This window comes from Drosophila willistoni, assembly GCF_018902025.1.
Source record: "Drosophila willistoni isolate 14030-0811.24 chromosome 2R unlocalized genomic scaffold, UCI_dwil_1.1 Seg167, whole genome shotgun sequence".
NCBI classification, from domain to species: domain Eukaryota; kingdom Metazoa; phylum Arthropoda; class Insecta; order Diptera; family Drosophilidae; genus Drosophila; species Drosophila willistoni.
In genome coordinates, this window is record NW_025814050.1 from 21,449,892 (window position 1) to 21,462,786 (window position 12,895).

The following is a 12,895-nucleotide window of genomic DNA, read 5'->3' on the forward strand; positions in this document are numbered from 1 at the left end:
GAAATCGAAAACGAAATCGAGGATATGTGTGTACATACCCCATTGACATCCTCTGAGAATTTTTATTCGCATGCGGCTCCCTACACTGCCAGAAAAGAAGCTGCAGATTCTAAGAAAAAGATGCTGAGCTTTCAATTAATAGACTTTTAGATTTAGACTAGACTTTTAGTTAGGCTAATAACTTAATATAAACAATAGAGTAGAATAAACTATAGAACAACTCAATGTTAATCCTGTGGCCATAAGTAAAATAAGTGAATACAATCGAGTGCAATATAAATGGAGCAACTGCCTAAGAGTACCCAAATTAGTTTTGTTCTTGCAATGATTAGAGCAAAATTCAGAGTTTCTCAACTTTTTTGGACAATTCTGAGACAGACTTATCTTATCAGACGTATCTAAGGATAATAAATAATAATCTTGCTTGTTAATATTTTACTCTTAAAGAGCTCAAGTGATACTAGATTGAAAGAGATCAAAGTGAAGACAATGTGATTTGCCACTATATTCAATTTACAAGCATATTCAGGAAAGGTCAAAGGGAAAGTCTCCCAAAAGGGATGGAGAAAATGTTCTAAGCAAAAGCATATAAAACTATAGATTAAGAATCCCCCAAAACATATGTAGATACAAAATGTTCTTATTAAACTATGTCGCTTAGTTCTGAGTTGTATGTTGAATGTTGTCATGAGTCACACTATGTTCTAGTCTCAAATTTTTTAACCAAGTTTCATTCTCTATCTAAATAATACATTTTTTCTCACTGTATGCTCCCATTTGGCCATATCCCATAAATCTTCTCCAGTAAAACGTAAGAAAACAAAAATAAAAACGAACCCACAGCTTGAATTTATAGAGTTCAGAGATTGTGAAATAGTTAGTATTTGCCAAGTAGCGCCATGAAAAATAGCAATAGCATAAAAATTTTGAAAAATTAAAATGACTAGTGCCGTGGCACGATCAAGACCTAGAGCTAGAGCCCCAAAGAGCTGGTGTAGTTGGGTAGGCAACAGCAGCAGCAGCAGCCGCCACCCGCCACAACAATGGAGCTGGAGGATAGAGGAGATGCTGCTGATCATGGTGGAGACCCAAAAGAGACCCCAAGTCAGTAGTCAGCATTGGGGCGTCTGCAGTTCAACGTTCAAGTGGCATAGTACGCCCTAGAAAAATGAATTGATTCGATTGTCTTGCTGACTCGAGTTCATTGTTTGAGTCGGCGTATTTTTTTCCTTCTTTTTGTTATCTGCAACTTCTGCAAAAATCACAGTCAAAGCAGTTGAATGGCGCCCCCAAAAGTAGAGAAAAAAAAAACCGTTGATGATACAATCGCGTTTTTGACTTTGAAAAGTCAGCCTCAAGTCGCTCGTCAGCACTATTGCGCGGCTCTAGTCATCCATTGTTCGATAGCTATAGACGACGACGACGATTCGCAGTAACTTGATTGTTATGCTTTATTAGATGGCAAATGCACTTTAAGAAAATGCACTGCAAATTTTATTACTCAACTTAAAACTTATTGCCAGTTCGATTCCAAGTTCTAGTCCCGTCTTTAGCAGTAAAAGAAATCATGGTATTTGGGTTTCGATTGCAACTTGCATTTGGTGAAACGTAGATTCTTCCAGTTCTCTTCATCGTCCACCTTGGAGAATTTATCCTCTTGCAGCCAATTCATCATTTCATGAAGGTTATTCCAATTGGCCTCCATTTCTCCTACAGCCTTAAGGTCATTTGGTTTACGTGTTATGTAACCGCGTACATTTAATTCAGCTGCCTTTTGAGCTATTCGAGGCAATACATAATCTTCATCTTGCACATTTAGTTCAAAAACGGTTTTGTAAATTAAATTTTCATTCAAATCGTTGGCAACTGTTGACAACATTGCGATTGAGACAAAAATTAATGAAATATTTACACAAATATGTATTTGTTGTTTGAAAATGTTAAATCTTTTGACAGCAAAGGCAATGTGTATAATTCTAGATTTGAAATATAACTAAATATACTTCTTAATTTAAGAACTTTTCTTCTCAAACATAACTCAAATTCTTAAAGAATGGGCAACTTTTTTGTATTCTTTGCGACGGTTCGAAGATTTTAATAAGTTTTTAAAGATTGGAAATCCAGTTTCGATTACCAAAAAGTTGAAGAAATATTTGAAAACAAAATAATCCTTTAAATAGAAAGTTCAAAGAATTTAAAAAGCTTGAAATTCATCTGAAGATATATCGAAATATTAATATCTGTGGGAACGAAAAAGAAGTGGTCAATAGCTTATACATAAATTTCAGTTTTTAAAAAGTATAGAAAAATGATTATCAAACGTTTTTGAACCGGAACTTCTCAATTTACATCAAGTGAATGTTATTATCTTTTATTTATGTAAACCATATGAAAATTACTTGATTTTGATTTATGAAACGTAAAGAAACGAGTGCAATTTCATACTAAAAACCATAAAGCATAATAAAAATTTGCAAAAATTGCAAAATAATTGCATTTTAAATGAAAAATGAAATAGCTGCAGAATTGCTATACTTTCAAGCCAATTCACATGTTGTTACAGATAGACCTGTTTATAACTTTACCTCCTACTGAGCATCAAACAGGCCATAAACATTTAGTTGCCAACACGAAATCCTTAAAACGAAATCATTAAAAATTAGGCAAAAAAGATTTTCGCTCAGTGTGTGATAGAGAGAGAGAGGGAGAGGGAGGCAAGACTCGTGCTACCAACAGCTTGTAAAGCCATTGTTCAACACTATTTGTAGGCTTCAATCTCTTAATTAAATATGCGACCAACTGCAACTGCAACTGCAACTGAGGCAGAAGGCCCAACAACCAACCGACTATACGAATTAGACTCCGACTTGGACATGGCATCGTTTAGTGTCGAAATTGTGCAAGTTTTGATTTTCTTTTAGTATTGCTTGACTGGTATTTTTTTTTTTTTGTCTGCAGATAATCACAGCTCGGCACAACAAGAAATTAAATCAGCCAAGGTTATCGCATTAATAAGCCCCCTGGTTTTCATATTTTTTGTTTTTTATCTGTTTTTTTTTTGGCTTCGATATTGGTCTCTCTTAGAGTTTCCGAGCAACGGCTAGTCAATTATTAAATTTGCAATTTCCGTAGCTGAACTTTTGGGTCAGTAGACTGATTTAAATCAAACTTATAATTGAGCCTCTTGAGCCAAAAGAACGAAAACGACGCAAATAACAACAAATCGAACAAGAATCGACAAATATTTTTGACGGCAATAAAGAGTAACACAAATATGGACAAAAAGGGAGAGGGGAAGGGGAAAAAAAAGTTTAAAGTGCCTTTTGGGTGAGGCTTCAGCTTCAACTATGTACATATGTACGTTTGTATGTAGGCACATCTAAGGCTTTCGATTCAGCCTCTCTAAGTGGCTTTCCATGACATTTTATTGACACTTTGTTGTGTTCCGTTGAACTGGAAGACCTGTTTTGCTGTTTCAGTTTTCAGTTTCAGTTTCTCAGTTGAACTGAGTCAACTTATTTAACACATTTTGACGAAGATGTCTATGCCAGAAATGACGTGTCATTGGGTCTTTGGCTCCCACATAAAGATGCACATGGCACAAATCCTCCATATCCGAACAGAGAGCGATGTTGATAAGCACACGAGAAAGAGATAGAGAGAGAGAGGACGGGAGGGAGAGAAAAATAAAGAGTATTAATAAGCCTGACATTTGAGCAGAGCATCCCCATCCCCAACCCCAACCACATTCATCCACTTTGACTTTTCTGAAGTACTTACTTTGAAGCCTCAAGTCTCAGTTTATGTGTAGGCGTCAAAAAATAATTATTAGATGAAAAAAAAGTCTATGGATGTGTGTGTGTGTGTGTCGGATCAAATGCGGAAATGTTGTGACTCTATGCGAGGCTTAATGCCGAAGATGTTAGATAAATATATCAGATTACTTGTTTTGGGTTATTGAAAATAACAAATAAATCATAAGACGATCGAGGCAAACATTCATCAATTGATGCTTTGTCTAAACTTTAGCTGCCAGGAAGATGACAAACAAAGTTGAAGGCGAAGCTTTATTTTCTAAATATATAAATTTAGTTTAATTTTTAAGGTAATTGGGTAGATATATTATTTAATTATACCAATGGACTTTCCAAAGCAAGTTTTTGATTTTGATCTTTTCAAAATTAAATTGCTGATCATTCTTTAACAAAAAATGTATCCAAGTTTTCAAATTTTTCCAATAAACAGAATCGAGGTCAACTATTCAAACATGATCATGTTTTCCAATAAATTATCTTTAGTCTATATAAAGTATATTATCTAAAATTAAGGACTCGTTCATATGTATGTGTATGGTGTATACCTAAAGTATAAAGTTATGATACTAATTTTTTATAAAATATCAACCAATGTATACCTGCCCATGTCTTGAATTTATTTTGTGATTCCTAAGAAACTACTGAACTTACCTAAACTAACTTGATTGAAATGAAAAACATTTGATGATAATTTGCGAATTTGAGGACAGATAAAAACCAACAGAATCAAAAAAAAACGATAAAGAATCTAAATAAAAAAACAAAACATAATAGTTTAGTAATAACAATAAAAATAAGTTGGGAATGTCCATAAACAAAGAGTATGCAAGCCAAAGTTTTTTTCTTCTTACATTTTATGATATTTACAGAGAAAAAAAAATAATAAAGAAAACATTCAAATTGATTTATAACGATTCGCTAAAATACACCATCAAGACATAATTGTCTAATTGCCCAATGCATTCATTGAGCATTGATGATAGGCACCTGTGTCTATATATATATCGATTTTAGTTTCTCTGTCAGAAAGGTGTTGCAGCCTCTTTTGCCAGGTAGAATTGAATGGCCAACCGTTTGATACAATTAATCGATCTGATTGGAAAATAAAAGTCAACTCAATTTGATTAGGTTGACTGCCATATTAAATTGTTGATTGATTTTTGTTTTTCTAGTTTTACTACCACGTGTTGTAAATGTGAGTTGGCTTATTGGTCTAAGAAAAATGTAATTCTCTAGTTTTTCCTTTATAAACAAACATAAAATTAACGATCCTTTGTTTTATGTGTTAAAAATACACATTTTTCAAGCATTGCCGACATAATTCCTTACACAAAAAAGCGTGTCAGTTATTGGGGGTAACTTTAAAATTATAATTAAACTTTCATCTAGTTTTCCATTTTCCATAATATATACAAAAAATTTCTTGGGCTTTCGACTAAGATTTGGACATTTGTTGGTAGGAAATAAGTTGAATACAAAAGGGTATACAGACTTCTACACGAATTGAGCTAAGTCTTTCGACTTTCTGGTTTTTAATTTCATCTAAAAAAAATTTGCAAAACCGAAAAGAAAGCAACGCCCATTTTATGTTAATTTTTAGGTTTATACTTTCAGATCTAAGTGCATATAGTACTTACATATATCCTTCGAGTTGTGATTCATGACTTTTAAACATACATATGATAGCATTTCATCCTAAAACTTTTTTGTTAAAATTATTTGACAAATTTATATTCTTTAGCTATTTCTATTTTTCATTCAATATTTGTAGATAATTTTTTTGAAGTACAATTTTTCTTACTCCTTTAAAAAATTTTTTCTCAAAATATTAAACGACATTTTTTCACTGATATGGGATCTTAATCCATTCTTTATCTTGGTAGAAACTACTTGAACTCGTGGCGAAATAAAAAGTGTGAAAAATCACAGATCCTTTTTATACTTCTAAAACGAACAATTTAGAATATCATGTTTTAAATGAAGTAAGAGTTTGTTTCAAATTTCAAATTTTCCTTAATTTCTGGGGTTTAATTAACCTTAATAATAGGTTAGTACCTATTTAATTAAGCCCCAAATGGAAATCAGTTTCTAGCTTTATTTTCAAAACTCAACAAAAACTGAATTCGATTGAAAATCGTAAGTGCTCAGTTTGCTTCCTTTAATTAACTTTAAGCTAAAAGTTTCACTTTAAAGTTTAAACATAAATATGATATATATAGCAACATTTTACATTCAATTAGTTGCATTTAACGTTTCTGTTGAAAACATCTAATCAAGTTTAATAGTTAATCAATTAGCCAAGTTATTATAAATAGAGATGGCTTAGTCATTGCTAGCCCGGAGGGGGCCAGCCAAAATGTGACCCAAGTGTTCGGGCTCCGCCTCAGAATGTGGCCTGTTTTTTTTTCATTTACTTGAATGGAATATGATAGACTATGTTTAGCTGGAGTGCCTAAATTGCAATAATTAAATATGTATGAAGCAAGCACTAAAGCTAATAACAGCTGCCGCTACAGAAGCTTTTTTGCACAGCTGAAAAAAAATAAAACAAAAAATTAATAATCCACTCTTAAGTAAGAAAACTAAATCTATTTCAAGACGCCATGCCCAAAGCCAAATGCAATGCTTGGGTTTGGAAATGGGTTTGTTGGGGTCCAACTCTGGACTGCAGTTGGCCGCACACACACATACACACACACACACACACATCTAGGTGTATCTAGATACAGTTCAGTTTGGGGGCAGCTCCTAAACGATGACGAGAAGGTCAGACCCCGCACGTTTCATGGCTCATAGCGCACCTATCGTATAATTAGAAACGAACAACGACGACAACACGACGACAACAACAACAACAACAATAGTATCTAAAACAATTGTATGTGTATGTGTGTGAGTGTGTGTGTGTGTGGCCGTCTCTGACTCCAACTGGGGGGCTACGCAGCAAACGACTGTTAAATGAGCCAATTGTAGAATGCTTTGTGCTATACATAAGCGAGAGCTCGAGATACAGATACAAACACAGATAACTCAACAATGTACATAACAAACAAAACTCACTTAGAACCAAGGGAGCAGAAGAGTGTCAACTCCAATGGTGACTATTGAATGCACTTACAGAAATACGCACAGTTTTCGTAATAAACTTTGAGTTAAAGGCCCAGTAGGTGCCTATTTTCTTATTAACTTGTCTAATCGTTTATTACTATAGTATTGAAATAACTTTAATTCTAATTTTGAATTTTGTAAAAGATTGTTGGGTATCAACGATATATATTCTAGGTTACTTCTTTTTCTTCTTTTACTTACTTCTTACTTCTTTTTCTTCATAAAACATCGCAGATTTTGCTCTAAATGGAAACATCTGAGCAAATATACAACAAACTTAATAATTTAATTTACAAATTAAAAGAGATTAGAAAAAATAGAAAATACATAAAATCGTGTTAATTAAATTCAACTTGAAATAAAATCGCGCCTGTATCAAAATATGACTCTAGAGTTAATCATTTAAGCTTGGTTAAGTTCTAAAATTCAATTGAAAAAGGAGTCCAAAGTGATTAAAAAAAGGGACTTTTAGGAACTCATAGGACTCATGACATTTTTCTCCCAATAAAGGAGTCATTTAGAATCAGAGAATGAGCTCATCCGAAAGATAATTCGTTTGCGATCAGAATCGTAATAAAATGCTGTCTGGAAGAAATCATTAATTTGAAATATTAAATATTTATGGACAAATCTATAATAATTCTAGTCTATAATACATACACTGAAAAGTACGTAGTCAAAAGCAAAAAAGTCCTAGTTTAGAATGCTGTGGAATCAATCTGGATCTAAACGCGATTTCAGATACTCTTAAGCTAGGACTACAAGAATAACTGCCTGTTTTAAGTCAACCCTCTACACATACTTATTAAATTTATCTTTTCAGCTGAGATATATTATTATATTATTATTATAAATAGAATAGAAAAACTTGAATAAGATAAAACAAATGTGAAATAGAATAGAAAAACTTGATTAAGATAAAACAAATGTTTTTTGTAGTAATTTATAATATTTCTAATAACTCAATTGTATTACTTTTAGTATAATAAATTTAGAGCTTAAACAAATAAGAAAACTAGACATTCATTTGGCATCAGTTGGAATGATATTGGTGTAGGGGATCAAGAGCAACTCCAGCAAAAGGTGCAGAGGCGTTTTTAAGTGTTGGCATCAGACTAGACCCAGGCTAGACTATATACTTGTGTATATACATAGGAGACGAGATGGTCATTAACACGTTACAGTCCGATTCCGATTGCGACTCCGACGATTCCGATGGCGATAGCGATGGCGATCGGCCATGCAAACAAGGCAAAACTCGCTATGCGTTGCGAAGCGTCGTGCTCTCTGATACGTCGACAACATCGTTGGCATCGCTTGACTATATATATATATTCACTTTCGATGTATTTCATTTTTTCTTTCGTTTTCATTCGCTGCGCGATTCGAAAAACGTTTAAACAAAAAAAAAAAACAAAAGCAACAACAACAACAACAACCACACAAACATCAGCAACAACTTCAACTGGCGGGCGGGTCTTCTGCGTATACACGAAACACCAACAAGAATAAAAAATAAATGTTTACGAGCATTTCATGTTTTATTTTTTAAGCCAATTATGTGCAGCAGCTGCCGTTGAAGGGAACACGAAGAGAGACAGAGAGAGAGAAAGACAGGGAGTGAGAGAGAGATGGGGGATGGAGGGCTAATAAGAGGTGTTAAGGCTCCTAAATGTTGCTGGTTGTCGCTCGATGTTGTTGCTGCTTGTAGATGTTGCTGCTTGACTGGCTTCATTTCTCGATTTCATTTGAAATTCATGCATAAATTTATCAAATTGTTAGTTGGTTTTGATGGTATACAAACTAAGCGTTTATTTAGTTGTTTGCCATTGTCATTTCGTATTTGTTAATGTCTAATTGTATAAACATTTTCATTATGCATCGTGCCCTCGTTTATGCAAATTTCATTCAGATGAAGTACAAAACTATTTTGTTATTGTACAACAGCTAATTATGATATACCAACTCGAATACTTATATATGTAGCTACATATCTGGAGAATGTACCGATTGCAGGCGTAAATTCGTGTTATACTCTCACTCCAAGGAGTCTATTCGTTATGATCAGCATTGCGAAATCCTAATCATCGGTACTAAAATGTAAACTAGGCTTAGAATGATATGTTGAGGCTGTAAACTAATTAAATGGGGCTTACTTATTAGAATTAGTTAGCTAAAAATGTGCAAGAGCTTGTGAGGTATCAGATGTTTACAGTTAAGTTATTTTCATATCAATATCTAAAAAAAAATAAAGACTCTATTTATTGAAGCTGCCAAATTGATGCGTCAAAAAATTGACGCATTTTTAAGATTATTTTTCTTTATTTTAAACTATTCATATTTTTATATAGGTCGGATTGGTACAAATCTTCAATAAATAAATATTTATTTATTACGACAAACATAAGCTCATAATAATGTACCAATTTTGATTACTGAACCTCTTTGATTCCATCTGATTTATTCACTTGGCATCTTACGTTTTTAGTTTTTGATTGCATTTTTCTAAAGTTGAAATTAAAGTCAATATGTTCCTTTCTATTTCATATCAATATATCGAATAAACTATAATTTCTTCAATGTTGTAAAATGTACATGTTTTATATTCCGAAATTCCTGAACAAAGTCTGCTAATGATAGAACTTGGTAGTTCTTAAATATCTATACATATGTATAACCTTCTTACCTTTTTGTGCTGCTTTTAAGTTAATGTTTTTATGGAGAGACCTCGATACGGTTCTTCCAATTTCGGAATTATATTATTAATTTTTTAAGTGAAGTATTTTAAAACCATTTCCTGGGCAATAAGACTAAAGAAACTTATTTTATTTTATTTTTTTTTGTTTAAAGTAAACTCTTAGGTTTAATGTAGTTGTCACAGTATTTTTTTACTTCTGATTAGAAAATATATTAAATTGCTTGAATTAATCAGGGAAACTTGGGGTTCTACCATATTCAAAACAGATAACAGAATTTTTCGTTGTATTTTATAAACATATTAAATTCAATTCATCCTTGGTAAATTTAAAGATTGAGTAAAGTTATGAGAATATTTCATGATTTCATATACATTATTTGAATACATAAGAAGGAATGTTTAGGGAAAAATATAAATGTTTTGAAAATGTGCAAATATTGTTGATATTTGTCTACAGTAAATTATTGTATAAAATTTTAATCTAATAATTATTTTAATTATCGGCTACCTTTTTGTAAGTGTATGAAACTTTTTAAAAGTTATTTGAATCAAAGACCAGACTTCTTTGCTTAAATTTTATTTGGTGCAAGCAAACAAACTTTAGGGTATTAGACTATCGGTTTTAATTTCATTTGAAAATATCTCTATCTATGGCCAAACAGGAAACTTTTTCGAGCGTAACTAACTATTGCATATAATTATGATTTACACTGACAAGGTTTTTAAAAATCGATTTTAAGTTAGTTAGAATGTTGTGTGAGATCAAATGAAATCACCTTAGTTGCATTAAAAGTGATCTCCATTCATTTGATGTAATAATTGTCTAATCGTTACTAAAATTCAAATAAAAAACATAGAAAATCACACAATTTATTGAAAGGTATATGTCAAATTAGATGTTGTAACTATTAGTAATTATATAATATTAGAAATGCGATCACTCAAAGGTCTTTGTTTATAGTTAAACGGATATAAATCAGAGTTGATTTAGTTCATTTATCGATTCATCAAATAACCCAGATATAACTACTAATTAAACTGACGATCTCATCTTGAACTCATTAACAAATCCTTTCCAAACGACTTAACTCTATGTATCTGAATCTCTCGGCACTTGGGCATTATCAAACCATCAATCAAGGCAAGACAACAAGGCGCTTCCTTGCAACCTCCACATCACTAACAACAACAACAACAACACGAGGTGGAAAAGAGTGCTGGGGAAAGGGGAGAGCGGGGGAAAAAAAGCCATTAAGGAAAAATAGAAAAATAGTTGTGAACTCATTGACTCAAATAAATAACAGCCATGGCACGCGGCAGCGGCAGCAGCAGAGGCAGAGGCAGAAGCAGGCGGCATCACGAGCTCCACTTGGACTCTTCTCTCTTCACTCGAAAAAAGAAGAAAAAAAGATGATGGTAGATCATCAGCAACAATAACAACCAAACAGCAAACAGCTACAATAATAAGACTGAAGCGGAACGAAACGGAACGCGAGATTTGCAAATATCTAAGCCATAAAGCTGCCAAGTGTTGGATGATGTTGGATGTTAGATGATGATGATGAGGAGGACGCTAGTCAGTCAGTCAGTTAGTCAGTCAAAATGGACAAACGACCTGTGGCATAGCCTGGATGGTACCTGTTGCTCTAGCTCTAGCTCTGGCTCTGGCTCTATCTGGTGGCTATGACTCTTACCTGCTGGCAGCTACCTTGCCGCGTAACGGTAAAATTTCTACAAGGGAATGTGCTTTTATTTTGAAGTGTTGTGTATTTGCAACGGCCAAGTCCATGGACATGAACTGTACTCAAACTCATACAACAACAAACAGCTGAATGTGTTTTTTTGGAGAGGCCGAAAAATCAAAGCAATCGTTGAAGCAAAGCTACTGTTAGACAGCCACGGACGACGACGACGACGACGACGATGACGATGATCATGCTGACGATGATGATGATGGTGGTGATGGCCAAGGCACTGCTGCAACCAAAGGCAACTACAGCAGCTGGCATTCAGGCAGTTAGTCACTTCACAAAGTCATTTTTGATTTGATCGATTTCGTGCAGCAAGAGCAGTAGAAAAATAAAACCCAACCGCAGACATAAAGTGGACATGGACATGGAGGTCTTTACATACATTGAGATGAAGCTGAAGATAGCAATGTGGCAGCAGCAGGAGCAGTGGCCATTGGCATAGCCTCGTGCCACACGGCACTCGACAACCAACGAGAAGAAGTAGGACACAAAGACCCTTCTCCTTTTTGGCATAGACGACGAGTTATAGAGTATGTATGTATTTAGTAGAATCACTAAACGTACATCGTCGTATGTTAATCACCCCATTGCAATGGGTGAAAGACCATTGGTGAAAGACTTTCCATCACCATTCTCTTCTCTGTCTCTCTTGATGACGTAGGTCTCTTAATTACGTACAAGTACGTGTTATCTCTTTCTGATGATGGTCAAGCAACATGTTGCCGCCTTGAGCTGCTGCCTGCGACTGTTGCCTATGACTCAAAAACGCTCACTTTTTTCTTTTTTTGTGGACTCCAAGTGGATGGCAAACGAACGCCAACGATCGTTTGTTTAAGTGTGTGTGTGAGTGAGTTCGGCTTGTTGGAGTCGTCGTCGTCGTCGTCGTTGTAGTCGTCTATGGCCGGGGCGGAAGATCTCCACCCAGTTTTCGGATGCAAGCTTAGCTTTTTGGAATGTTGTCTGGACGTCGACGCCGCTGCTCGCTGCAGTCCCACTATTTTTCATTGAGTAAAACAGCCTTTGCTCGGCAGATCGGTGCAGGATGCAACTCTGCTGACGTCGACGCTGGCAATTGCTGCTGTTGCTGCTGCTGCTGCGTCGATCTTGTTTGCCCCTCATTTACCGTTTGAGCATCGACGAAACTTGTCTAGGCAGCAGCTACGTGAGTGAGGCTCGTACGATCGTCAGGCGATCGGCGATCGAGCTCGTATTGTGTGGATCGCTCTACATTAAGAAAGAAGTGTATTAGCTTCGATTTATTGCATCGTCTCCGCTAGCCTAGCCAGCCTAGACTTCCTCAACACTCTGCTGCTGCTGCTGTTGCTGCTGCTGTTGTCGCTGTCGCTGCTTCTGCTCCAACAGCGACTTTAGTGCTCTATTGTGGATCGTGTGTTGTTGTTTCTTATGTTTTTGTGATGTTGATGTTGTTGTCGTTTTTCTTCGTTTTGGAGTCATCGCTGCCTAGTTGTGTATTCATTCAGAGCACCTATACATGGATATACTGGTGGAAAGACGTCGCGCTG

The 12,895-nt window shown here is 34.8% G+C and overlaps 1 protein-coding gene across 1 annotated transcript; it reads right to left on the minus strand.

Annotated features, from left to right (window-relative positions):
* Window positions 1-1,426: 1,426 nt before the first annotated feature.
* Window positions 1,427-1,968, minus strand: LOC6642473. Its single transcript, XM_002065563.3, has one exon. It carries the CDS (start codon window positions 1,877-1,879, stop codon window positions 1,550-1,552), a length of 330 nt encoding a protein of 109 aa, XP_002065599.1. The 5' UTR covers window positions 1,880-1,968; the 3' UTR covers window positions 1,427-1,549.
* Window positions 1,969-12,895: the final 10,927 nt, after the last annotated feature.